The sequence below is a fragment of the Capra hircus genome, chromosome 4, assembly GCF_001704415.2.
Source record: "Capra hircus breed San Clemente chromosome 4, ASM170441v1, whole genome shotgun sequence".
Taxonomy (NCBI): domain Eukaryota; kingdom Metazoa; phylum Chordata; class Mammalia; order Artiodactyla; family Bovidae; genus Capra; species Capra hircus.
This window is the reverse complement of record NC_030811.1, coordinates 27,321,605-27,346,527: the sequence shown is the minus strand read 5'-3', so window position 1 is coordinate 27,346,527 and position 24,923 is coordinate 27,321,605. Positions and strand designations below refer to the sequence as shown.

General features: G+C 56.3%; 2 protein-coding genes across 12 annotated transcripts in view; both read left to right on the top strand.

The window, feature by feature from the left end:
* CCDC136 (coiled-coil domain containing 136) overlaps positions 1-3,737 on the top strand; it is a 28,205-nt gene extending 24,468 nt beyond the window's left edge. For 2 of the 9 annotated variants that reach the window (XM_018046962.1, XM_018046956.1), the window contains one exon: positions 2,491-3,371. In XM_018046962.1, the coding sequence (XP_017902451.1) occupies positions 2,491-2,619 (129 nt within the window). In that variant the 3' untranslated portion in view covers positions 2,620-3,371. Of the gene's footprint in view, positions 1-2,014 lie in introns of all 9 variants that reach the window. The other 7 variants (XM_018046963.1, XM_018046958.1, XM_018046960.1 and 4 more) reach the window with 6 other exon arrangements.
* FLNC (filamin C) overlaps positions 9,721-24,923 on the top strand; it is a 28,731-nt gene continuing 13,528 nt past the window's right edge. For 2 of the 3 annotated variants that reach the window (XM_018046955.1, XM_018046954.1), the window contains exons 1-20: positions 9,722-10,310; positions 15,630-15,878; positions 17,408-17,505; positions 17,622-17,772; positions 17,865-17,983; positions 18,147-18,224; positions 18,435-18,597; positions 18,821-19,021; positions 20,366-20,503; positions 20,861-20,987; positions 21,138-21,274; positions 21,492-21,685; positions 21,774-21,887; positions 22,515-22,658; positions 22,867-22,990; positions 23,140-23,300; positions 23,518-23,608; positions 23,700-23,869; positions 24,064-24,181; positions 24,276-24,538. In XM_018046955.1, coding sequence (XP_017902444.1) covers positions 9,956-10,310; positions 15,630-15,878; positions 17,408-17,505; positions 17,622-17,772; positions 17,865-17,983; positions 18,147-18,224; positions 18,435-18,597; positions 18,821-19,021; positions 20,366-20,503; positions 20,861-20,987; positions 21,138-21,274; positions 21,492-21,685; positions 21,774-21,887; positions 22,515-22,658; positions 22,867-22,990; positions 23,140-23,300; positions 23,518-23,608; positions 23,700-23,869; positions 24,064-24,181; positions 24,276-24,538 — 3,195 coding nt within the window. In that variant the 5' untranslated portion in view covers positions 9,722-9,955. Of the gene's footprint in view, positions 10,311-15,629; positions 15,879-17,407; positions 17,506-17,621; positions 17,773-17,864; positions 17,984-18,146; positions 18,225-18,434; positions 18,598-18,820; positions 19,022-19,374; positions 19,441-20,365; positions 20,504-20,860; positions 20,988-21,137; positions 21,275-21,491; positions 21,686-21,773; positions 21,888-22,514; positions 22,659-22,866; positions 22,991-23,139; positions 23,301-23,517; positions 23,609-23,699; positions 23,870-24,063; positions 24,182-24,275; positions 24,539-24,923 lie in introns of all 3 variants that reach the window. The other variant, XM_018046953.1, reaches the window with a different exon arrangement.

Below are 24,923 nucleotides of genomic sequence, written 5' to 3'. Positions count from 1 at the left end.
AGCACAGGAAGGTTCAGAGTAACTGCTGGACCATTCGTCGTAGCATTTATCTCTGTTTCCTCTTCTCTCCTTCCTGTTTTCCTCCTCACCTTTTATTTTCTCTTCAACCCGTGTCCTCCCTTCTGTTAGACTTTGTAGTTACTCCTCTCGGACGGTCTTTAACTCTTTTGGTGTGAGGACTCTGTCCCTCTACACTCCCGGATTTTTGAGTCCCTCCCTGTGGGATGAGACCCAGTGCACTCAGCCATAACCTTTCACCAACTCACACCCAACCAGGCCTGGTCCAAGGGAGCCGAAGGAACTCCTGGGTAAGGGTCCTCTGGGAGGAACCTGTTAGCCCAGAGCCTGGCTGCGCCCTAGTATGCCGCCCCCTATCCAAGAACTGAGACTTCAGAATTGAGTAGCAAATGTGGCAGGGACGTTGGCTGAGTCTGTCTTGGGCAAAATGAATAATCTGAACATTAGTCTCTTCAAATGTAAGCAAAAGATGGTAAGTCCTCTGGCTTCCTCATATGAGGAACAGATGAATTCATGTATATGAAAATATTTTATAAATGATAGAACACCACAAAAATAATAATGAGCGCATACTCTTCTTACATAATGCATACGATATGCCAGGCACTGTTCTAATCACCTTGTAAGTATCAACTCATTTAATTCTCGCAACAACCCAACAAGGTAGCTATCGTCAGTTTATACATGGTAAAACTAAGGTCCTAGAGAGGTTATGTAATATAGCCAGTAAGTTGTGAATCCGATTCTAAGGTCTTAGTATTAGCATCAGATAAAATTCTAATCTCTTGGACTTCACTGTGGTCTCATAGTTAAGATTCTGTGTTTCTGCTGCAGGTAGGGTGTGGGTTCAGCCCCTGGTTGAGGAACTAAGACCCCATATGCCATGCTGTGTGACCCAAAAAAGAAACGAAAAAGAATGCTCATCCTGTTTCACTGTATCTCTCCTCATTTTGAGCAGCTTTCCTTGGTTACTTCCAAGTAATTAGGAAAACACCATTCATCAGCCTCTTAGTGCAGCCTCAGATCTCATTGGCTCTTTTGCTAACTAATACCACATTGCTAACTTATTTCATGTATTGTTTATAAAACCCCTTTGCACATTGCATATGCTGAGCATTCTTTCCCTGTTCTCTGCCTGCAGTTGATTTTTTGGATCCAAGACAGAATTTTCCATTCAGCTCTGTGAAATCTAGTCCATTGTCCACTGTTCTCACCTATAGGTTGTTTTTGTTTTTCTCTTGGCCCTGTGGTTTCAAAATACATTCACTCCCAGCTTCACCTCATGCTCAGGGGTGACCGGCCACCATCTCGTCTTCACCTGAGTTACAGGTGAGGGGAGGGCAAGCCTCTGGAGGCCGTCTGCAGGCTCTCAGGCTCACTGGTCACACGTGAGTGCTCATGCAGCAGGCTGCTGTCAGCCTGCTCTTGGATTCTCATATTCTTTCCAAGGACAGCATGGAAAATCTTGTCAAACACCTTGATTAAGTCCCCAAAACACGGATTTCCTTGATCAGTCAATTCAGTAATGCAGTCTGAAAGGAAAGCCTGATATGACTCACTCCTTAGGGACATCCACACCCACCCTCCCCTCAGCCAGTCTAAAGTCTCGCCTCTGCCCAGTGTAAAAGGCCACCAGTTCATATCTATGGGTTCAGCTCTTTCCTCCTTTAAGAACATCAGGCTAATATTTTCCTTTTCTTAATTTATTTGCCTGCGTCGGGTCTTAGTTGTGTCTCACAGGCTCAGTTGCTCTGCGGCACGTGGGATCTCAGTTCCCTGACCAGGTCCTGAGCCCACATCCCCTGCACTGCAGAGCAGATTCTTAACCCCTGCCCCACCAGGGAAGTCCCAGACTGACATTTTTCGCAATGCATGTTAGGTTGTAAGCATCTGAGTAAATAAATGTTTTTACTAGCTCCCTTTTCAGTTATCTTCTCACATGAATTACTCTGTATTTGCACTTCCAACATGGTTTTGCTTTTCTTTCATTTCACAGCTTCTATTCTTCTCAATACCTATTTCTACAAAGGTAGGAGATTTTCTTTGATCTTTATACTTGGCTTAAAAATCCTCTTTTTAGAATACAGAGGTATGGCCAAAAGATAATATTCAATAATTACTTTTAAATTAACCCAAGGAAGGCAAGAAAGGAGAACAACAGAACAGAAAACAATAGGACAAACAGAAAATAAATGTGAAAATAGTACACCTAAAAGGTATAACAGTGATGCCACAACGAAATAAGGCAGCACTCCCCAGGAAAAAAAATCTTCTTAGACCCATTTTTCCCTGAGCAGATGCATCCTTAGTGTAGTGAGTTATTCTTTGTCCTTACCTAAAACCATTTTTCTGTTACTTTATGCCTTATGCCGTTATACTTATGACTCAAAATCCAAATTGTCTTCTAAGTTAAAAAAAAAAGGAATATAAAATAAGAACAATTTCCCAAGTATATGTATTTTCTTGTTCAAGATGTCACGTTCCCTGAGTGATGCTTTTCCTTCGGTCCCAAGAATCAGCAGGATTTGCTGTGGTCTGCAGAGTCTGGAAGCCTCAGCAACTCCAGCACATGCTCAGGAAGCCAGTCACCAGGCCCGGTGACTGGAGGTGTTTTGATGACCCTGGTGTTTGCCTCCCAGGGCCAGTGACCGGCTTCCTTGATTTCATCCTTCAAGGACGTTGTCCTCCACAGACAGTCTGGGCGGCATGAGAACCTCACGTTGGCTTATACTCCGTGGTGCAGTTTCTTCACTTCTCCCCCCGTCTTATCATCCTCCTTCGTGACTCTGAGTTCACTTTTCCTCCATCAAGCTAATGATGCTTCTGCTTCTCCCAAGGACCCAAAGTTACCCTCTTTCTTCCTGCCATGGCATCTAATCCTTTGTGGCAACCATTTGGATGCTCTAAAATCTGCTCCTGAGCTTGCCTCCTACACACAGGGGCTGGTTTTCTTTCCACCCCACGGGACGTGAGTAGAGGCAGCCCACTCAGGTGATCCACATAGTGTTGTTCCAGATACCTAGTGGTGCCGGGGCTAAGCCCTCATTGTCTGCAGCGGTCACCCAGGAGGTAAGAGAGACTGGACCATAATGATGTTGCTGAGGTGTCTCTCAGCACCAGTCGGCAGGGCGTTCTCTGGCTTAGGGAAGGGTTCAGAAGGCTGGGCACTCACTGTCTGTCTTTGGTCCCCACAGAACATGTTTGGGATGTGGAAGCCTGTGGTGTTCTTGGCTCTTGCAGCTGTGGCTCTGTATGTGTTACCCAACATGCGACCGCAGGAGACAGAGTTCTGCCTCATGGAGTGATGGCAGGCCCGGGCCAGCCAAGGGGGCAGACTCCCAGTGGCCACTACCCTCAGCTTTGGGCAGGACACACTGCCAGCCACCCCACCCCACCTATGTGTTCCGCTTTGTCCCCATCTTAGCCTCCGCCATTCAGGCTTACGGGGAACTGCTGGCTCCCATCGCCTGCCCTATCTAAGAACCTGGGTTCCTTGTAATTAAATGTCAACTGAATTACGAGACTTTGTGGCTTTTCACTTGTTCAGCATCTCACAACACAACCAGCACAGAGTGGTTCCCCTCTAACCAGGTACTCACTAAGGGTCTGGCTCCTGCCTACAATTTCTAACGCTGCCAATGACCTCAGCAATGAGGTCAGCTCCTTGTGTGGCCAGCCAAGTCACAAATGGATTCTTCTGTCTGCACTCACCCTAATCTCCAGGAACTCATTTGAGCATAGAGAAATTGAATGATCTGGGTGCTGTGTGTGAGGGGGGCCACATGGATCCTGTGAGGAGGATGCCCTGAGAAGATCTGTGTGTGGGCCTTCATGGCTTAGTTCTTACAACTTCTTGAGCTATTTACCCTCAGAGATGACTTAAAATCATCCAGGCTCCTAGCAGTGAACTGAAGGGAGTCCAGTAGCCTCAGAGTTGGAATTCTGGGTTTTCACTGCCACAGTCCAGGTTCAGTCCCTGGTTGGGGAACTGAGATCCCACAAGCCATGTAGTGCAGACCAAAAAAAAAAAAAAAAAAGAAAAGTTTTAACTGAAGAGTTTTCAGTGAACAGACTGTGTACAGAGGGCAGAGGTAGGAGAACCAACAAGAAACGGCGAAGTCCCCAGGCGCCAGTGGGCTTTCCAGGTGGCTCGGTGGTAAAGAATCCACTTGCCAATGCAGGAGATATAAGAGAAGCAGGTACGATCCCTGGGTTGGAAAGATCCCCTGGAGTAGGAAATGGTCACCCATGCCAGCATTCTTGCCTGGAACATTCCACGGACAGAGGAGCCTGGCGGGCTAGAGCCCATAGGGCCCTAGAGAGTTGGACACGACTGAACGACTAAGCCAGCACCAGGCATGAGCAACAGTGGAAAAGTGCTGCCATCATGGGCTTGAAGGGGGAAGGGGAGGAAGCAGGAGCTGGAGACCTGGCGTGGGCCAGGCACACACAGTGGCTACAGGGGCTGCAGCCTTTGTCAGAGCCACGGCGAGATGGGGAGTGTATGTGCTACTCCGCCCTCCTCTCACCCGCCAGTTCTCTGTTGGTGTGTCTCATTGGCAGATCCCAGCTAGCAGCCAGAGAGCAGAAGTGCCCAGGAGACAGTCCTTCAAGGCCAGCCTCCTGAAGTTTGGAGCAAGGCAGAGGACTGAGTCAGTCTAAGTGGGAACAAGCAGAATGATGAGAATAATTTATGAGTGTTCCTGTTGACCTTCATTCCTGCAGAACCCTTTGTGATAGGTTGTTGTTCTCATCATGGATGTTACCATGTGAAAACCCACAGGGACTTCCCTGGTAGGACAGTGGATAAGAATCCGCCTGCCAATGCAGGGGACACAGGTTCAACCCCTGATCCAGGAAGATTCCACGTGCAGTGAAGCAACTAAGCCCAGGCACCACAACTACTGAGCTTGTGCTCTAGGGCCCGCGAGCCTCAACTGCTGAAGCCCATGCACCCTAGAACCCATGCTCTGCAAGAGAAGCCACCACAATGAGAAGGCTGCGCACCACAATGAAGAGTAGCCCCCACTCGCCCTAACTAGAGAAAACCCACACACAACAACAAAGACCCAGCACAAGCATAAATTAATAATAAAAGTCCCCAAGTGTATTCATACACCATGGTGGGCAATGGTCCCCATAACTGCTGGTTTCCTGGGACTCTTATCTCTGCCTCCTTTCTACCTGATAGCAATGGAATTTGTTCCATTTCTTCAAATATCCAAAGCCGCACATACCTATCACTGGGGTGACCTATATACTGGGGTGGGCACCGCTGAGCACTAAATGAATTCATTTCTTCCACAGTCTTTTCCTAGGGGGAGTAGCAAAGACATTTAGAATTAGGAGATTTTAAAATTATGTGCAGCCCAGAGGAGTAGCAAGGCTGACTGGGACCCCTAGGAGACCTGGGGCCAGGGCCCAAGTTGTGACCAGCCCCTATACACAGGGTTGCACATCGGCAGATTGAAGGCAGTGCCACAGGTCCCTTTTGCCTCCCTCTAAATGACTCCTCTTTGAAGACAGGGATTTAGAGGGGACTGGCCCCTTGCTACTCAAAGTGTGGCTCACAGACCAGCAGTATGAGCATTGTTAACTCATTAGGAAGGTAGAATCTCAGCCCCTCAGCTCAAGTCCAGACACAGAATCTACATTTTAACAAGATCCTCAATTGATTAATATGCACAAAAAAAAATCTGAGCTGCAATGCCTTCAACTATATTAGATTGCGTATTCTCAGTTGTAACCTAATCGAAATTCCTTCACAGTCTACCTGCTACCCTGTCCCCTTGTTGTTGAGACTGTGCTTTTTATCCAGTTTAGTCCAGCCACCAGTTGGCTGGAGAACGTGCGGTGGAAAGGACTGGAAGATTATCCACCACTGAGTATCACTGCTTTAACTTCGAATTTGAAGCCAAGATGGAGGTTATGTTCTGGGAGGCAGTCAGCCTCCATTAAGGACTTTCATCTGGTCCTTTTCAGGCCCAAACCCAGAACCTGCAATGACAGGGAAGTAGTCCTTTTCTTCAGTCCTTTTGTTTAGAATATAGAGCTCTTCCCTTCAGGACGCTTGCCCCTGTGGGCTCATCTTAGAAGACCGTGCTCTTCGTTGATGTGGACTCTGCTTTCTGGTCTTGCAGGTGCACGGTCACCGGAGTAGATTAAAGAGGTCTACCTGGTGAATGTTAAACAGTCCCTTGAATTAGCTTTAAATCTACAGGGATGTCACAGGCAAGCACGCACCCTGGCCCAGGTACAGATAGAACCAAGGACTCAAAACACCTCCAGGGGCCTCCATCTCCCCCCTCTACTGCCCTCTATGTAACTGCTTCCTTTCTGCTCTCTCCCTGCACCACGGGCCCCCCCCTCTGCTTTCCCTCACCAGGCCACATGGTAGGCATACCACCTGCCACCTCTGTCCACAACCAGCTGCTACTGGGAGGCAGGGTGGGTGGCTCTAACGATTGTAAGTAGTTCTCTGGCTCTGATTCTGGCAGGTAGAGTGTTAGGATGCAAGGAAGGAAACGGGAGCCAAGGAAGATGCTGGCAGTGGATGCCACACGGGGCAGAGGTAGCTGTGAGGAGGGCCCAGCTCACTAGAACCCGCATGGTCCCCAGGATACCAGCAGAGGATGCAAACTGTTTTTTCTGATCACCTATTAGCTGCCTGGCACCATGCTAATCATTTCACTTGTTATCTACTTTTACATCTTCATTAAAAAAAAATCCATATGAGAGTACTATTAATTCCATTTTGCAGATAAGAAAACTGAGGGCCCAAAGAGTTACATTGCCTGATCATGGCTATAGAACCAGAGGTGAAGAGGCTGGAATTCAGCCTAGGTACCTTCCCAACCCTACCACACCTGGGCCAGAGCCATGTCAGTATCACAGACTGAACAAAGTGCCCGCTGGAAGCCTGGCCAGCCTGGTGCCATCACAGGTGACTATGGAAACACAGGATCTTCAGACATGAACTCGCTCACTCAGATGCTTCTCAGCTCAAGTTAAATATGGCCAGCATTGGTGGCAGAGAAGTAGTGCCCCTTGGTAGGAAAGGGAGGGCCAGGTGAAAGGCCAAACCTGGTCTCCTGAGACAGGTCAGCGGGTGGTGAGTCAGGGGGCTATAAACAGTCTGTAGCCACAGCAGCAAAGCCCCCAAATACTCAGCTGATGAAAGCCCCCGTAAGCCCCTCCAGGAGCCCCTGCCTGGCTCTGAGAGGAGCATATCAGCCCTCTTCCGGGAGGGGGCCCCCGCTTGGCAGGCCCCAGGACCAGCATTGTGCACGGCCTGTTCCAGCTCTCATGGCCCGGCCCGGGCTCATGGGCTATATTGAGGGCTGAGTCACCAACCTGTGCCTGGGTAGCTGACTGTGACTGGCTGGCTGGGGCCTGAGTCAGGCCCTGATTTATCCTGGAGAGCAACGGGCTCTGGTTTCTGGGGTGAGGGGGGAGGGGAGGTGTGAGAAGGGTGCCGGGAACCATCCTTGGCACCGGGCACCCTCTGCTAACCATTCACTCACTGCACACAGACCCCTCCCAAAGAGAGGGAATGAGAAGTGGGAGAGGGGAGTCCTTGTCCACTTGCTGGCTTCCCTCTGAACTCCCACCACCTTAAGAGAGAACCTCAACTTACTGGAGGACCTTGGGAAACACCCTCAAAACAAGACTGTGAGCCTTTAGGGTTTGTAAAAGGCTGTCAGCTCCAAGCAAAACCACCCAATCCCTCTCTCTTCTCCCTAGGAGCTCAGGGAGAGGGATCCATCCTTTTCCAGATCTATGTATCTCAGTTTCTTCATCATTGAACCCCAAACTGGCACCTAAGGTTGGGTGTCAGAAGTCTGCCTTTTTACACACACAGAGTTCCCTTGTGAGACCCAGCTACATGTCATGTGTCCCCAGGAGCTGGGCATCTCTCCACAGGAGAGCTCAGCCTCTCAAGCAGACAGACAGCACTGATGGCTGATGGCTGGTCTTGGCCACGGGACAAAGGTGGCATGGGGGGAGCGAGAGTTCTGGAGACAGGCAAGGGGGTGCCAACAGGAGAGTGGAATTCCTGAGCACCTCGTCACAGGCAGCCGACAGAACATGAGCCGCGGGGCCCAAGCTATTTATATCTCGCCTGTCACTCTCAGGGCCCCCAGAGCTCCCCCCTGAAGTCACACACAGCAGGTCCCTTTTCTCTTTCTGGTCCTTTCTCTCCTCCTCCCCCTCCCTAACTGATGAGAAGGGGAAGAAATCATTCATGGAGCCCTTTCACCATTAGCGCTGCCCCCCACCACCCCCCGCCAAGCTCCTGAACTTCTTCCCTCATACTCCTCTCAGATGCCCACCATCCCTTCCCTTTTCACTTGGCTTGGTTGGGGAAGAGCAATAAGGTCAAATGATTCACCAGAAACGTGCCCAATTTCAGTCATCACACAACTTGAGTTGGGGCCCAAATTTAAGGGTCCGGAAGGATGGGAAAGTGGGGGAAACTTGGCCTAAAGCGGGTACCAGGAGGTGTGGAATACATGTTATCCTACAGAATCTCAGAATACATAGTCTCTTTATGTAAGTATATTCTACCACTTTTTCACCTCATCCAGGCCAGCTGCTCTGAGTGCCTCAGTTTCCCTGATGTCAGCTGCCCTTGGCTTACCCTGAGCCCAGTCCTGCCCAGACTTCCTGGCGGGCTCCTTAGGGCTCTCCATGTCCCCCAGCCCCCATCACACTTCCCCGAGGCTGCTCTGGGCAGGGCTCTCTGTCTCTTGTCTGGTTAACCTGCCCTCTGACTGGAAGGATCTGCCCAGCGGCCCAAATGGGCACAACGCCCAGGGGGCTCCCTGGTAGTACAGGGCAGAGGCTCTGCCTCCTCTCGCGTCACCTTAGTTGAGTCAGACTTGGGGGAAGGGGTCACAGTGTGACTCACTGGGTACACTTTTCCTGAGCTCAGCTTCATTCTGAGAGGATGAGGACAAACGGACTGGTGACAGGGACACTGAGTCAGGGGTGACCTCCGTCTTTCCCCTGGGACCCTGGAGTTGCAGAGGGGTTTTTGGTTTTTTTTTTTTTGGTTGCAGAGGAGATTTTTCTACCTGTAATGTGGAACACCCCCACCCCAGGCCTTCTCCCTAATCGCCTGCAGCGGAGTTGTCGCTTCCTCTCAGTCTATCTACACACAAGCACACATACTTCCCCTGCCGGTCCGCAGGTGGACAATACCCTGGGCTAGCAGCCAGGTCTCCCCGGCCCTGTCAACAGCCCTGCCACCAACTAGTCCAGAAAATTCTGTCAACACCTGATCAGCGAGTTTTGCTCTAACCACTGGCCTCAGTTTCCCTTTGCATCGCTTTAGTCCTGCAGGGTGGGGGGTATATATTTCATCTCTGACTAGCGATGCTTAATTTTGGGGTGTTGGGAGCCCTCACTCCCCCTAATTTTCCAGCTCCACTATTCATCTGTCCAGCTTGGCGGCCTCGGGCCAGAGCCTCCTTCGCCGGGGGTCGAGGTAGCAGACCCGGGACCCCAGCCTGGACGGAGGGCCGCGTTGGGGAGGGGAGGGGAGGGGAGGGGAGGCAGGGAGGGAGGGAGGCGGGGCCGGCGGGCTCGGCGCGGCCCCCACCCGCGGGCCGGGCGGCATTCCTGGGAGGCCGGCGCTCTGACGTGGACCCGGGGGCCGCGGGCTCGGCGGGGGGGACGCAGCCCGGGGGCTTCTTAAACCCCCCGCCTCAGCCCGGCCCGCACTTTCCAGAGCACCGCTCCGCCCCCGGAGGGAGAGAGACACACATAGACAGAGCGCGGCCGAGGAGCCGAGGAGGCCCGCCCGAGTCCCGCCAGCCAGGGGCGCGAGAGAAGTTCAGAGCCGCGGAGCGCACAGCCGCCGGTCCCGTCCCGGACAGCGCCCCCCTAGCCCGAGCCCCGCCGGCCCCCAACCCCCGCCCCAGCCCGCGCCAGCATGATGAACAACAGCGGCTACTCCGAGGCCCCGGGCTTCGGCCTGGGCGACGAGGTGGACGACATGCCGTCCACGGAGAAGGACCTGGCCGAGGACGCGCCGTGGAAGAAGATCCAGCAGAACACGTTCACGCGCTGGTGCAACGAGCACCTCAAGTGCGTGGGCAAGCGCCTCACCGACCTGCAGCGCGACCTCAGCGACGGGCTGCGCCTCATCGCGCTGCTCGAGGTGCTCAGCCAGAAGCGCATGTACCGCAAGTTCCACCCGCGCCCCAACTTCCGCCAGATGAAGCTGGAGAACGTGTCCGTGGCCCTCGAGTTCCTCGAACGCGAGCACATCAAGCTGGTGTCCATCGGTCAGTGCGTGCGGCGAGGGGGCAGAGCCCCGACGAGGGGCTGGCCCACGGGGACAGGGTGCTCGGGACTGGGTGGGCGCGCGGGGAGCCGAGGCAGGGCCGAGGGTGGGGGGCCCGGCACCGGGAGAGGATCCTGACCCGGTTCTCCCGGAGCCCGCCCACGCCAGCCCCGAGGGGGCTCTGCCTTCACACGCCGCTCTGGTCGGCCAGCATCCCGAGGGGGGCCCCCCGGGGGCATCCAGCCCCGGCCGTTCCTGAGCCCTCCAGCTTCAGCTCTCCTCGCACGCTCTTGGCCAACCTGCTTCTACCCCCTCGTCTCCTCTTTTGACACCCGCACCCCCAGCCCAGGCTTGAGAGGATGGGGCCAATGCTCATTGCCGATTCCCGGGGGCGCCCCCTCCACCCCAGACAAAGCAAATGGCTTCCCAGTCTCCCAGCACCTCCACCGGGGAGGAGAGGCTGAAGGCAGGTCCCCATCGCTGCCCGGTCCCAGGGATCCCAAGGAGAGCGGGAGAGCGGGTGGCCCGGCGGGCGCGGGGCCCCGGCCCCCCGCCGGCATGTGCTCGGCAGCTGGGTTCAGGCCCAGGGGCCAGAGCCGGCAGGGCCTGGCCTCGGAAACCTAAAAAGGCTCTGAGCGAGCGCAGGCAGCCTTAACCCCTGCCTGTCCTCCATCGGCTTCAGCAGGCCAGGGAGGGGGCTCCCTCCCGTCCACTCCCGGCCCCAGCCCACCCCCTAAGCCCCGATTGGCTACGGCTAATGATCTGGGCTGAGGGGAGGGAGGCAAGGCCTGGAAAAGGGAGGAAGTCATTGAGTGTAACCAGATTTGGAAGGTGTGTCAGTGCTGGGTGGGGGCGGGGAGGCACTCCAAGCTGGGGAGCTGGGGGAGCCAAGGATGGGTTCTGAGAGCCTAGGAGTTGGCCGCTCCCTCTCAGCTCTGCAGTCACTCCTTCAGGCTGGGGGCCTGGGCAAGACCCCTACCCTTATGGTGAGCTCTCAAGTGTCCTGATGTGATTTTCAGGAAAGCGCCCCTTGATGAGGTGCACCCCAGGGCCCCAGAAGGGGAATTTCACAGGGGGCCCAATGCCCACCCCCAGGCTGCCCCAGAGATTTCTTCAGATAATTGAAGGTCTGTCCATCCTCAGCCTCCCTCAGGGCATCTCTGGGCCTCCTGAATTAGTAGCTGAGGTCAGTCTGGGGCCCTTTGGCCCTGTCCAGTCCTCTCTACGCCTTACCCTCTCCTGCCCCAATTCTGCCCCCCCTACCCCACCCGCTCCGGCCTGGAAATAGCCCTGCCTCCGTGACACAGCAGATGTCTCTGAGCTTTCCAGAGGACAAGGCTGAGGACAGGGGGTGGGGGAGGGGGCCACCCTGGTGTGTGTAGTGGGACTGAGGGCTGCCCACGAGTGTGTGTGGTTGAGGGGGGGCCAGGGGTCATCGAGGAGTCAGCCCTGGGCCCTTCCACCCCCCTGGCAGCTGCGATCTGACCGCCGGGACTGATTGTCCCAGGTGGGATCCCGAAGGGAGAGCCTGGGGCCTCACCAAGACTTTATAGGAAATGGCTCGGCCTCCCCCTCCCCTTCCCGCTGCGGGGGCGCTTGGCCCCTCTCCTGGCCTCATCCTTCCTGAGTGCACACCTCTCCCCTCCCCCACGGTGGTGCCTCTGGCTCCAGCCCCCTTGGCTCAACTGTGTATGGAGAGGCCGGCTCAGAATAGAGGGGGAAGGAGGGAAAGCTGGCTTGGGGGCGGGAAGGAACCCTTCTTTCCCGTTCCTGCGGGGAACTGTTCCCCATTTGGGCCAAGTGGCTGACTCGCGCGGCTGATGAGATAAGCTGTCAGCAATTCAGCTGCTGGGCCCGAGGCGGAGGCTGGAGGGGAGGGGGCACAGACAGAAGCAGCTACCCATCCATCAGGAAGGAGGTGTCAGGGGTTCCCCCTTTCTGCTTCCTCTGATTCCCTGGGTCCCGCTTAGTGGTGGGAAGGGGGTGGGACGGGGGCTTCTCTGGGTACCATCTCAGGACTGAATGTGAGCCTCTAGGCACCCCACATCCCTTTCCAGGAGTGGAGTGGGAGCTGGGCGTTGAGCAGTCCCTCTGAAGGAGGGCTGGGTACACAGCCTGGGTTGAAGGGGCGGTGTGCCCTCCTTACCCGCACCGCCCCCTCCGCCCCTCCGAACAAAGAGGCCTAGAGGCCGCTGTGTCCCGCAGCTGTTCCCCAGTTGCTATTCCTTCTCCTGGAGCCAACCGCCGAGGGAGGGGCTGGAGGGGGCAGCAGCTGTCCCGGCCCCTCCCTCACTGGTCCTCTCCTCTCCCCCCACTCCGTGCAAGGCCTGGGGTGCCCTCAGGGACTGGCTCTGGAGCTCCTCTCACCCCTTTGGTGGTATCCCCAGTGGGGTGCAACAAAGGAAGAGGCCTGGCTTGAGCAGAGCTCCCCTCCTCTGCCTGGCCTCCAAGGGGGAGGAGGGCGAGGAAGGTCACTGCTCCCAGAGTGGGACTCCGGACCCACTGCTCTCCTGCCACTTGCTGTCTGGCCCAGGGCCAGTTGCTGGGGAGAAATCTCTCCCTGCAGCAAATATGAATGACCCCCCCTCACCCGCCCCCCCACCCCTTCCCAATCCTGGCGATCCTGGCGGCCTCAGGGCCTCCCTCCCAAGGATCTGGCTTCAGTTTGCAAGAAGCACTTCTGGGTGTGTGAGCACCAGCTTTGTAGGCTGTCAGGGTTGTGAGAGGCCGTGAGGCCCTGGGTGTCAAGGCTGTGTGAAAGTGTCCTGGGCCTGTGTGTGTTTGAGAGAGACCGCACCAAAGCACCGGGAGGCCGGGAGTGAGTGTGTCATGGAATCTGCAAGCTGCCAAACCATTGTGCTGCAGCAGAGCCAGGGGGAGAGGGGGCGGGCCTGGGGAGCTGCTGGGGAAGGAAGGATGAATCAGTGAAAGGGTGGGGGAGCCAAGGGGGCCAGAGCCCAAGATCAGAGGGACAGAGAGACTGAGATTCCCCTCCAGGGGCAGGCTGGGGAAATGCTGGGCACAGGGTGTATGTGGGGGCGCATTCTGGAAAAGATATGTAAGGGGAGACACCTTTGGGATCTTTACTCTCTAAAGGCTGTCTCCCAAGATTTGGAGGGGGGGCAGCGGGCAGGAAAAGATATGTAAGGGGGCACCTCCAACACCACCCTTTCCCATCTCTCGGGTAACCCCAGTAAACAAGGCTGAGTCTTTCACCCCCTCCCAACCTCCTGAAAGCAGTGCTCAGGGAAGCTGGTGGATTTCAGGCCTGCCTTGTCCTTTACAAGTAAGCTGGTTTCCAATGACCTATACTCTAGACCACCTCCAGCTCCTGGATGTTTCTCTCTGGCTGTTACAGGGGAACTAGGCAGCCCCCCACCCCCAAATCTTGGAGTTCTGGTCCATAATATTTATCAAGGGAGGGGATGGGTCTAGAGTCTCAGCTCCTGAGACTTGAGTCCACATGGGTAACACTCCCCGAGCTCTTGTGAAATCTCACTGGTCCCTGCCATTAACAGAACGTGTACTGTCCCCAACCCCTCCTCCCAGAACTTTGTTCCAAAAGCCTTTTATAGCATTCAAAGGAGAATTTCGCTGGAACCAGGTCTTCTCCAACTTCAGTTTTTAAAATGTTCATTCAACCAGTATTTATTGAGATTTTACTAAGTTCTAGGCTCTGAATATATGGAGAGAAAAATATAGTATCTAGAGTGAAAGAAGGCAGACAAAAAAGATACATACTCTATGATTCTATTCATATAAAACTGGGAAATGCAAACTAATGAATAGCCACCAAGAGCAGATTGGTTGTTGTCTCAAAGGATAGATTAGGAGGGGCAGGAGTGATGGATCACAAAAGAAAGGAAACTTTGAGGAAGGGTGGATGTGTTTACTGTCTTGATTCGTGGTTATGCACATATTGTTAAAGGTAGGGCTCCCCTGGTGGCTCAGATGGTGCAGAATCTGCCTGCAGTGCAGAAGAACCAGGTTCAGTCCCTGCGTAGGGAAGATCCCCTGGAAAAGGGAATGGCAATCCACTCCAGTATTCTTGCCTGGAGAATCCATGGACAGAGGAGCCTGGCGGGCTACAGTCCATGGGGTCACAAAGAGTTGGACATGACCGAGTGACTAACGTTTTCACTTTTCACATATTGTCAAAATGTATCTAGTTGTACTTTCTAATATGTACAGTTTGTTGTACACCACAGCAAAGAAGAAAGGATACAAAACAAAACAGTGTCTGCCCCTCAGTTCAGTTCAGTCGCTCAGTCGTGTCCGACTCTTTGCAAACCCATGAATCGCAGCACGCCAGGCCTCCCTGTCCATCACCAACTCCTGGAGTTCACTCAGATTCACATCCATCAAGTCAGTGATGCCATCCAGCCATCTCATCCTCTGTCGTCCCCTTCTCCTCCTGCCCCCAATCCCTCCCAGCATCAAAGTCTTTTCCAATGAGTCAACTCTTCACATGAGGTGGCCAAAGTACTGCATTTTCAGCTTTAGCATCATTCCTTCCAAAGAAATCCCAGGGTTGATCTCCTTCAGAGTGGACTGGTTGGATCTCCTTGCAGTCCAAGGGACTCTCAAGAGTCTTCTCCAACACCACAGTTCAAAAGCATCAGTTCTTTGGCTCTCAGCTTTCTTCACAGTCCAACTCTCACATCCATACATGACTACTGGAAAAACCATAGCCTTGACTAGACGGACCTTAGTTGGCAAAGTAATGTCTCTGCTTTTCAATATGCTATCTAGGTTGGTCATCACTTTTCTTCCAAGGAGTAAGCGTCTTTTAATTTCATGGCTGCAGTCACCATCTGCAGTGATTTTGGAGCCCCCCAAAATAAAGTCTGACACTGTTTCCCCATCTATTTCCCATGAAGTGATGGGACCGGATGCCATGATCTTCGTTTTCTGAATGTTGAGTTTTAAGCCAGCTTTTTCACTCTCCTCTTTCACTTTCAAGAGGCTTTTTAGTTCCTCTTCACTTTCTGCCATAAGGGTGGTGAGACTTACAATCTTGCATAACTGTATAGATGCTTGTAGCCTGATAGGAGGCCCACGCAAGTGCCGTCAAAGAGTTGAATGTACCTGCCCAAGGGACATATTGGGACGCAGCCATGTTCTGAGGGGGGTGGGAGATAAATCAAGGGCTGGGCCTTATGGGGTGCAGAATGTGGTAGGCAGAGAAGCTGTAGGTTCCAGGAGGAGGAGTCCAGACCCAACGCTCAAGCAGCAGCCTCAGAAGCTGGGCCAGGAGAGGGAGGGCGCTGCATCAGAAGTGGGACCCTCATGAGCCCTGCTTGTCTCCTCCTCCCTGCAGACAGCAAGGCCATCGTGGATGGGAACCTGAAGCTGATCCTGGGGCTCATCTGGACCCTGATCCTACACTACTCCATCTCTATGCCCATGTGGGAGGACGAGGACGACGAGGATGCCCGCAAGCAGACGCCCAAGCAGCGCCTACTCGGCTGGATCCAGAACAAGGTGCCCCAGCTGCCCATCACCAACTTCAACCGGGACTGGCAGGACGGCAAAGCTCTGGGTGCCCTGGTGGACAACTGTGCCCCTGGTGAGTGGCCCAGCAGCACACCGTGGCTCCCTGAGCCGGGAAGGGGTGCGGGATGAGCTGGCGATGCCAAGGCTTGTGTTGTCAGAATGTGTGTCCCAGGGCTGGGGGAATCAGGGCCGCCTGCTCCAGCTGAGGATCACTTCTGGAGTTGGACCCTTCCCGATGAGTTGCCAGATCCTGCAGTGGCAAGGACACTGAGGTCTAGAGAAGGCCAGTGACTTGTCTAAGGTCACACAGCTTATCTGTGGCAGAACTGAATCAGAGGCCAGTGGGGACCTGGCGCTCCCTGCTTCATGAACTTCCTATTTTGCTACAGAAGGGTCATTTCTGCTCAGCTAGTAGAAAGAAAATGTGGTGGGACTTATAGAGAGAAGGCCAGGACTTTAGGCCTGGAGAAGGCTATTCTTTGCAAGCCCCTGGGATAGCTTTGAGAAGGGGTTGAGGCCCAGGATGTTGTGGTCTGAGGCTGGTGGGACACTGCCCCAGTGCCAGGTGACCCAGGCCTGGCCTGGGCAGGCGGGGGCCACTAAGGGCCCATGAGAAGACTTAGACATCACAGATGAGAACAGTACCCCACGTATAGCTCTCTTTCTGACCCTCGTCTCCCGAGATGATCTGTCGTCTCCCCACCTCTTGGAGCCATGTCCCCCTGGGGGAATCCTCCCCCAGCCTGGGGTCAGCCGGGGAGCAAGGGGTGGGAGGAGGGGGCACCGGCCGCCTGGGAAGCATTCCCAGCTGCTGAGCCATTGCCCACGGCTGGCTCGACTGCCAGCAGTGAGCTCAGCTGTTCTGGCCAGTCATGGATTCCAGCCTTTGAGCTGGTCCCCTCCCCGCCAGGGAGCATCACCCTCCTCCTCCAGCTCTGGCTGGGACCCAGCACCCCCTAACCCCTGCACCCTTTCCCAGGAGTGACCTCTGGCTGCCTCAGCAGTCCTCCCATCAGGAGGGCTAGGTTCTGGGTGGCCAAAAAGAACTCGGCCTCTCAAACAAGCTCTTCAGTCCCTTCATTTCCCCAAGGCGGAAGTTAGGAAGCAGAGAGAGCCTTATGCTCTACAGCTGATGTGGGAAGTGCATGGACACCTAGGGCTTCAGGGCAGCTGTGAGGAGACCTTTCAGGAGATGGGTCAGAGGCACTTGTGGGACGGGGACTGCCCACCTCTGAGGCTGCTGGAATGAGGCGGGGGGTCTGTGAGGGGTGCGCTCCCTGGGGTTTGGTGTTCAGGGTGGGTGCTGGGGCCTGGGCAGGCTGGAGGCCGGCTGGCAGGACTGGTGCCAGGCTGCGTCAGCTGGGGCAGAAAGGCCTCATTGTTGGTGATCGGGAGGGCTGCAGTGCGTCTAAACAGCAATGGGCATCCCAGCTGAAGGGCCGTAAGGTTGGGGGTCAGCAGGAACCCAGCTGGTCAGGGACCTGGGGCCGTATGGGAAGGGAATGTGAACCCACAGCCTGGGAGGGTGTTGGTGGAGCAAGTGCTCTGCGTCCTGGCTGACCGCTTCCCCCTCATCATTGCTTCCCTCCACCATCTCTCTAGGCCTCTGCCCTGACTGGGAGGCCTGGGACCCCAACCAGCCTGTGGAGAACGCCCGGGAGGCCATGCAGCAGGCGGACGACTGGCTTGGGGTGCCCCAGGTAGGCGGAGAGCAAAGGGACTCAGAGAGGGCCAGGGGTGGGGTTGAGTCTGTGAAGCTACCTGGGCAGGATGCTGGGGACGGAGGACACTTTCTGACTCCCTTCCTCCCTGGCAGGTGATTGCTCCCGAGGAGATCGTGGACCCCAACGTGGATGAACATTCGGTCATGACCTACCTGTCCCAGTTCCCCAAGGCCAAACTCAAACCTGGTGCCCCTGTTCGCTCCAAGCAACTGAACCCCAAGAAGGCCATCGCCTATGGGCCTGGTATGTGTTGAGCCCTGACGGTCTTTCCTGGGCAGCTGGCACTGGCTGGGATGGTTCTCCCTAAACTCCGTGGCTCTACCTTCCGCCCTCAGGGATCGAGCCCCAGGGTAACACCGTGCTGCAGCCTGCCCATTTCACCGTGCAAACAGTGGACGCTGGTATAGGCGAGGTTCTGGTCTACATCGAGGATCCTGAGGGCCACACTGAGGAGGTATGGAGAGGCCACTGGGGATCGGACAAGAGCACAGACCAACAGTGGAATGGGCTGGAGATGGCTGCTGGGGCACTGGAGAAGGGGGAGGCCTCACCATGGGGGTTGCAGAAGGCGTGGGGTCAGGAGGAGCTCTGACGGCCGATCGTTTCCCTTCCTATAGGCCAAGGTGGTTCCCAACAATGACAAGAACCGCACCTACGCTGTCTCCTACGTGCCCAAGGTCGCCGGCTTGCACAAGGTATCCCTCTATAGGCTCTCCTGTGTCTTCCCTACTCCATTCACATCCTTGCATCTGGCTGAATTGGACCCCTCTCTCAGCTCACACCCCACCCCACCCTCATGCACCAGCCCCACCCGCCTCTCACCCTGCTTGGCTTTGCCCCGCCCCTCAACCCCCCTCTCAGAGCTGCTTTCTTCTAGAAGCTCATCTTTGGCCTCTGACCTCCAGGTGACCGTGCTCTTTGCTGGTCAGAACATCGAACGCAGCCCCTTTGAGGTGAACGTGGGCATGGCCCTGGGAGATGCTAACAAGGTGTCAGCCCGTGGTCCCGGTCTGGAGCCCGTGGGCAATGTGGCCAACAAACCCACGTACTTTGACATCTACACTGCAGGTGGGGATTGGCCCTTCCACCAGACACCCCATGACTGTTCATGGTGGGGGACCTGGGGGCCAGGGACAGGGCCTGGCCAGAGGGCCGTGGTCTCAGGGTGAGGGAGCCTGAGCAGGAGGGACACGCCATGACTATTTTTTTGGGTGGGAGGGGGTGCCTGGGGGCCGTGATCTCAGGGTGAGGGAACCCAAGCAGGAGGGGCTAACAGCTGTTGCCGGGACAGGGGCCGGCACAGGGGATGTTGCCGTGGTGATCGTGGACCCGCAGGGCCGGCGGGACACCGTGGAGGTGGCCCTGGAGGACAAGGGCGACAGCACGTTCCGCTGCACGTACAGGCCCGTGATGGAGGGCCCCCACACGGTGCACGTGGCCTTCGCCGGAGCCCCCATCACCCGCAGTCCTTTCCCCGTCCACGTGGCAGAAGGTAAAAGCCCTTCACCCACCCCCGTGACCCCCCTCACCAAAGGCCAGGATGCAGAGTGTTGCCACCAAGTCTGAGGACTTACGGGAAATGAAGCACCGCAACCAGGGGGTGGGGTGGGTGGGGATGGGGTCAGGGGGAGCCTTCTGTAGGCTTAAAGTGGGCAGAAAGAAGAGCCCAGGGTGGGGCTCCTGAGAGCTCGTCTGTCCAGCCCCTGCCCCTGAGGATGGTCAGGTCACTGTGAAGGATACCAGACAGGGGCCACGGTGGAAGGGCCGAGGGGGAAGCCATAGTCACTGGAGCACCTTGCACCAGGCTCTCAGGCAGTGACTCCCCACTCTCTCTCCGCCACTCAGAGCCCCTGCCGCCGCCGCCCGCCCCCTCCGTGCCCATCGTCCACCAGGCCAAGAGAGTGGTGCCGCGTTAGTACACGCCAGCGGAGGCGGGCTGGGCATGGCCATAGCTGACTGGCCTCCCCTGTGCTGTGTGGCATGGCCCGAGCTGGGTGCAGTCGCCCCCCCTCCCGTGGCATTCTGTGACAGGCCCCAGGTTCCACGCCTTTGCCTCTGTTCTGTGGCAGCTCTGGTCTCTTGGGACTGGCCTGGGGATTTCTGTGAGAAGGGTCTGGGTTCTGTGGCAGTCCCCGGACGCTGGGCCGTTTGTCTGTGTTCCGGGGCAGGCCTGGATGGATGATACACTGTTGCCTGTCGGGTGGTGCCCCGTGGGCTCCATGCCATTTTATGTGTCCTGTGGCAGGCTGAGGTCCCCGTCCTTTGGTCTGTGTTCAGCAGCAAAGTCATTGCCACCGGCAGCGTTCCGCAGCAGGCTGACCGTCATGCATTGCCTGTGGTCTGTGGCAGGCTTCTCGTTACACGACCCTGCCTTGTTCCATGGTGTGGCTGAGTGTTTTGTGGCATGACTCGGTTCCTGAAGCTGCTGTGGTGGCTCCAAGAAGGCTCAGATGGCTCTAGGTGGATGGCCGTGGAGTGGATGAAAGGCCCCTCCTGGTCTGTCTTAGCTCTGGGCTCCGCCTGGCCTCTGTCCCAGGTGACCCTGACTCGGAGGAGCCCCGAGAGAAGGGTTTCTTATAACCAGCCTGGGGACGGAGGTCTGGGGGCGCTGTGGCCGCTCCCTGCCCAGCATGGCTCTCAGTTGTGTCGGGGGCGCCAGGGAGCAACAGGGGAGGGCTGCATGAGGCCACGGCCTGTGCCTGGGGGAAAGGGATGGGGGTGGGTAGGTCGGTCAGCAGGACTGCACACAGTGAGGTGGGGACGAGTGGTGGTAAGGGCTGAGGCTCCATCTAGGGCCCCTCGGCACCCCCAACCTCACCTCTCCTCTTTCTCCCAGCCTGTAACCCCAACGCCTGCCGGGCCTCTGGGCGGGGCCTGCAGCCCAAGGGTGTGCGTGTCAAAGAAGTGGCTGACTTCAAGGTGTTCACCAAGGGTGCTGGCAGTGGGGAGCTCAAGGTCACAGTCAAGGGACCAAGTGAGCACCAGGGCCCAGGGCCACGGTGGGGGGTCGGGGAGCTGGGAGGAAAGGCAACCAGTGCTTCTGACCCCCTGAGGGCAAGGACAGCACTGTGCACACCCCTGGGGGGAGGGGCTCCAAAAAGGCACTGACATTGTGGGACCTCAGGTGAACCACCCTGCCTGGCTCAGTCTCCCAGGCTGCAAGCTGGGAAGGCTGCACTAGGCTGTTACACGGTGCCTGCTCCACGGTGCCTGTGAGCAGCGGTGTCCTCAGCCAGGGACTGTCCCACAGCACAGTCCCAAGGGTCCTTGAGGGGACTGAGGTGTGGCGATGCACAGATTATTGCTCCCTCTGCTTCCCACGTCTCCTCAGGAGGCACAGAAGAGCCAGTGAAGGTGCGGGAGGCTGGGGATGGCGTGTTCGAGTGTGAGTACTACCCCGTGGTGCCTGGGAAGTACGTGGTGACCATCACATGGGGCGGCTACGCCATTCCCCGTAGGTGAGCACCATGCAGCCCCGAGCCCTCCAGTCCGGGCCCTCACAGGGTGGGCGGAGGGAGGCAGGCTGCCTGGGGCTCCAAGCGAAAGGAAGAGGGGTACCTCTGGTGGGGGCACCTCGGGGCGCTGACACCAGCTCCCTCTTTGCCCAGCCCCTTTGAGGTGCAGGTGAGCCCAGAGGCAGGCATGCAGAAGGTCCGGGCCTGGGGTCCCGGTTTGGAAACTGGCCAGGTGGGCAAGTCAGCCGACTTTGTGGTGGAAGCCATTGGCACAGAGGTGGGGACACTGGGTAAGTGGCTGAGGTGGGAATTCCGGGGAGTGGTGTGAGGGAGGGACACTGGGGAGTGACTGGGGGGCAGGAGGCAGGAATTTGGGCCAGTGTTGAGATGAGACAGGCACTGAAGGCGTGAATGGGGTGGTGATCCTGGGTGAGTGATGGGGGACCTGCCTGGTGCAGGTCCAAGTCGCTTCTGGTGCCCCCTGACCCTCCCCCACCTTTGACCCAGGCTTCTCCATTGAGGGGCCTTCGCAGGCCAAGATCGAGTGTGATGACAAGGGAGACGGCTCCTGCGACGTGCGGTACTGGCCCACGGAGCCTGGGGAGTACGCAGTGCACGTGATCTGTGATGACGAGGACATTCGAGACTCACCCTTCATCGCCCACATCCAGCCAGCTCCGCCCGACTGCTTCCCGGACAAGGTGTGTCCCCAGCTCCCGCACCCGGGAGGAGGGTGGACAGACGCTCCTCCGGTCCCCAACCCAGCCCTCCACTCTTGCCCCTGCACAGGTGAAGGCCTTTGGGCCCGGCCTGGAGCCCACCGGCTGCATCGTGGACAAGCCAGCAGAGTTCACCATCGATGCCCGGGCTGCTGGCAAGGGAGACCTGAAGCTCTACGCCCAGGTAGGGTGTTGCCCCATCTTTCTGCCCCTCGCTGCCGGAGCGGGGACCCTGGGAGGGTAGGGTAGGTTAGAGAAAAGGGCCTCAAGGCATCACAGGACTGATTCTCATGAATCCATTTGAACTATGGGAAGTCTAAAGTTTTGTGTTTTCTTATTGATGATAATCTTAAAAAACATTTTACCAGATATGTATTTTTATGCTAATCATTTACAATTTAAAGATGGTTGGGTTAAGACATTGGTTTCCAGGTGAGTTTCTCAAAATGGTGTCCTTTGACTCCTAGAGGTTAACAAATATGTTCTTTGGTCCAGGAGGATGTTTCTTTTTTGAAAGTTTGTTTATTCAGTTTTAAGAACATTGGTTTAGCTGAGCCTTTTCCCCTGACAACACATTTTGGAGACATAGGCTCAGAGACCAGGTCACACAGATGACCTCGAACCTGGTTCCTCAGCTCTCCAGGGTGTGCCCTGGCCAACAGAGCTCATGGCACTAGGCTCCAGTGGTCGGAGGTCTGTGATCTGTTTGCAGGGAGGGGCTTTGATAGTGGGCAAGCAGCCCAGCAGAGGGCGTGGGCGCTCTGAGACGGCCGGGGCGCTCTAAGAACCTTGCTTTGGGTGATGCCCACAGGACGCCGACGGCTGCCCCATCGACATCAAGGTCATCCCCAATGGCGACGGCACCTTCCGCTGCTCCTACGTCCCCACCAAGCCCATTAAGCACACCATCATCGTCTCCTGGGGAGGCGTCAACGTGCCCAAGAGCCCCTTCCGGGTGTGTCCTCCAAGCCCCGTGTCCCCTGCCAGCAACCCCAGAGGGAGGGTGGAACCCCAAGCGGGGGGATGTTGGCTGTCCCTGGGCCCTGTCCCCACTCCCCACTTCATGGCCCCTGTGAAGAGGCTAAGACCAGGCCTAGAAGTGCTGGGGAAGGGATGGACCTTGAGGGAGGGGCCCCATGCTGACCGTCAACTCCTCCCCACAGGTAAACGTGGGAGAGGGCAGCCACCCCGAGCGGGTGAAGGTGTACGGCCCCGGCGTGGAGAAGACAGGCCTCAAGGCTAATGAGCCCACCTACTTCACGGTGGACTGCAGCGAGGCAGGGCAAGGTGCGTGCAGGAGCAGGGAGTGGGGGTGGGGCTGGGGGTGTCCGGGCAGGAGGCGCTGGTACCCTCCACCTATTCCCCGGAGTGGTCCCCGTCACGTGCAGGAGGTTGTCGAGCCCCCGACTCATGGCCTCGTGCCTGCCTCCCTTCAGGCGATGTGAGCATTGGCATCAAGTGCGCCCCTGGCGTGGTGGGCCCCGCAGAGGCTGACATTGACTTTGACATCATTAAGAATGACAACGACACCTTCACAGTCAAGTACACACCTCCAGGGGCGGGCCGCTACACCATCATGGTGCTGTTTGCCAACCAGGTACCCTGTGCATGGGTTTTGGTTATCAACCCTAACCTCAGCCCCTTACCCCATCCCAACCAGCAGCTTGAGAGGCTGTCATTTGGGGACAATTCTACTGCCCCTGATTGAGCACTTCCTGTGTGTGGACAACGTGCCTCAGAGGAAGCAAAAGAGACAAGGGACTCTATTCAGACACTGTCCGTGTCCACCCTGACCAAGCCTTTTCTCCCTCCAGGAGATCCCCGCCAGCCCCTTCCACATCAAGGTGGACCCATCCCACGATGCCAGCAAGGTCAAGGCAGAGGGTCCTGGGCTGAACCGCACAGGTAGCTATCTGGGCTGTGCGGGGCTGGGCCGGGCCGGGCTGGGCTGGGTGGCCACCAATCCCTCACCACCATCTCGGGATGGGTGCTCCAGGTGTGGAAGTTGGGAAGCCCACTCACTTCACGGTGCTGACCAAGGGAGCTGGCAAGGCCAAGCTGGACGTGCACTTTGCCGGGGCCGCCAAGGGAGAAGCCGTGCGAGACTTCGAGATCATTGACAACCATGACTACTCCTACACCGTCAAGTACACGGCCGTGCAGCAGGTGCGCCCCGCCCCCCGGCCCTCCTGTCCTGGCTGACTGGGGGCGTGGGGCTCCTTCTTCCAGTCCCAGAGGGCCTGTTTGGGGTCTTGGCCCCTTTCCTGCCTCCCCATCCTCTCTTGCCCTGGGTCTCTGAGCCTCTGGTCTGTGTCGCCGAGGACATGTTGGCAGTTTTGACATCCTGCTGTACCCATTAGGGCAACATGGCGGTGACAGTGACCTATGGTGGAGACCCCGTCCCCAAGAGCCCCTTCGTGGTGAATGTGGCACCACCACTGGACCTCAGCAAAGTCAAGGTTCAAGGCCTCAACAGCAGTAAGTGGGGCAGGAGCTGCCCATGCAGTGAGGAGGGTTGAGGGGGGTGGTGGGTTGGAATCTCTGCTCACCGTGTCCCTCACCCTCCACACAGAGGTGGCTGTGGGGCAGGAACAGTCATTTTCTGTGAACACACGAGGGGCTGGTGGTCAGGGCCAGCTGGACGTGCGAATGACCTCGCCCTCCCGACGACCCATCCCCTGCAAGCTGGAGCCTGGCGGTGGAGCTGAGACCCAGGCGGTGCGGTACATGCCCCCTGAGGAGGGGCCCTACAAAGTGGACATCACCTATGATGGTCACCCAGTACCTGGCAGCCCCTTCACCGTGGAGGGCGTCCTGCCCCCTGACCCCTCCAAGGTGAGGAAGTAGGGGTGGGTGGGAGCTGGGGGCTTGTAGGGAAGATGGGTAGTTCACAGGGGCCAAGGCCAGAGGCCTCATGTCCTGGGGTGAGCACAGCCAAGGGCCCAGAGCTGAGGCAGTCCCCCAACTCAGGACTTGCCTATGAGACAGCTTAGTTTTTGTTTTTTATATTTTTATTAAAGTATAGTTGGTTTACAATGTTGTATTAATTACTGCTGTACTGCAATGTGATTCGGTTATATATGCATACAAATGCATACATTAAAAAAATATTCTTTTCCATTGTAGCTTATCACAGGATATTGAATATAGCTCTCTGTGCCATACGGTAGGACCTTGTTTATCTATTCCATATATAAAAACTCATATCAAGACAGCTTAG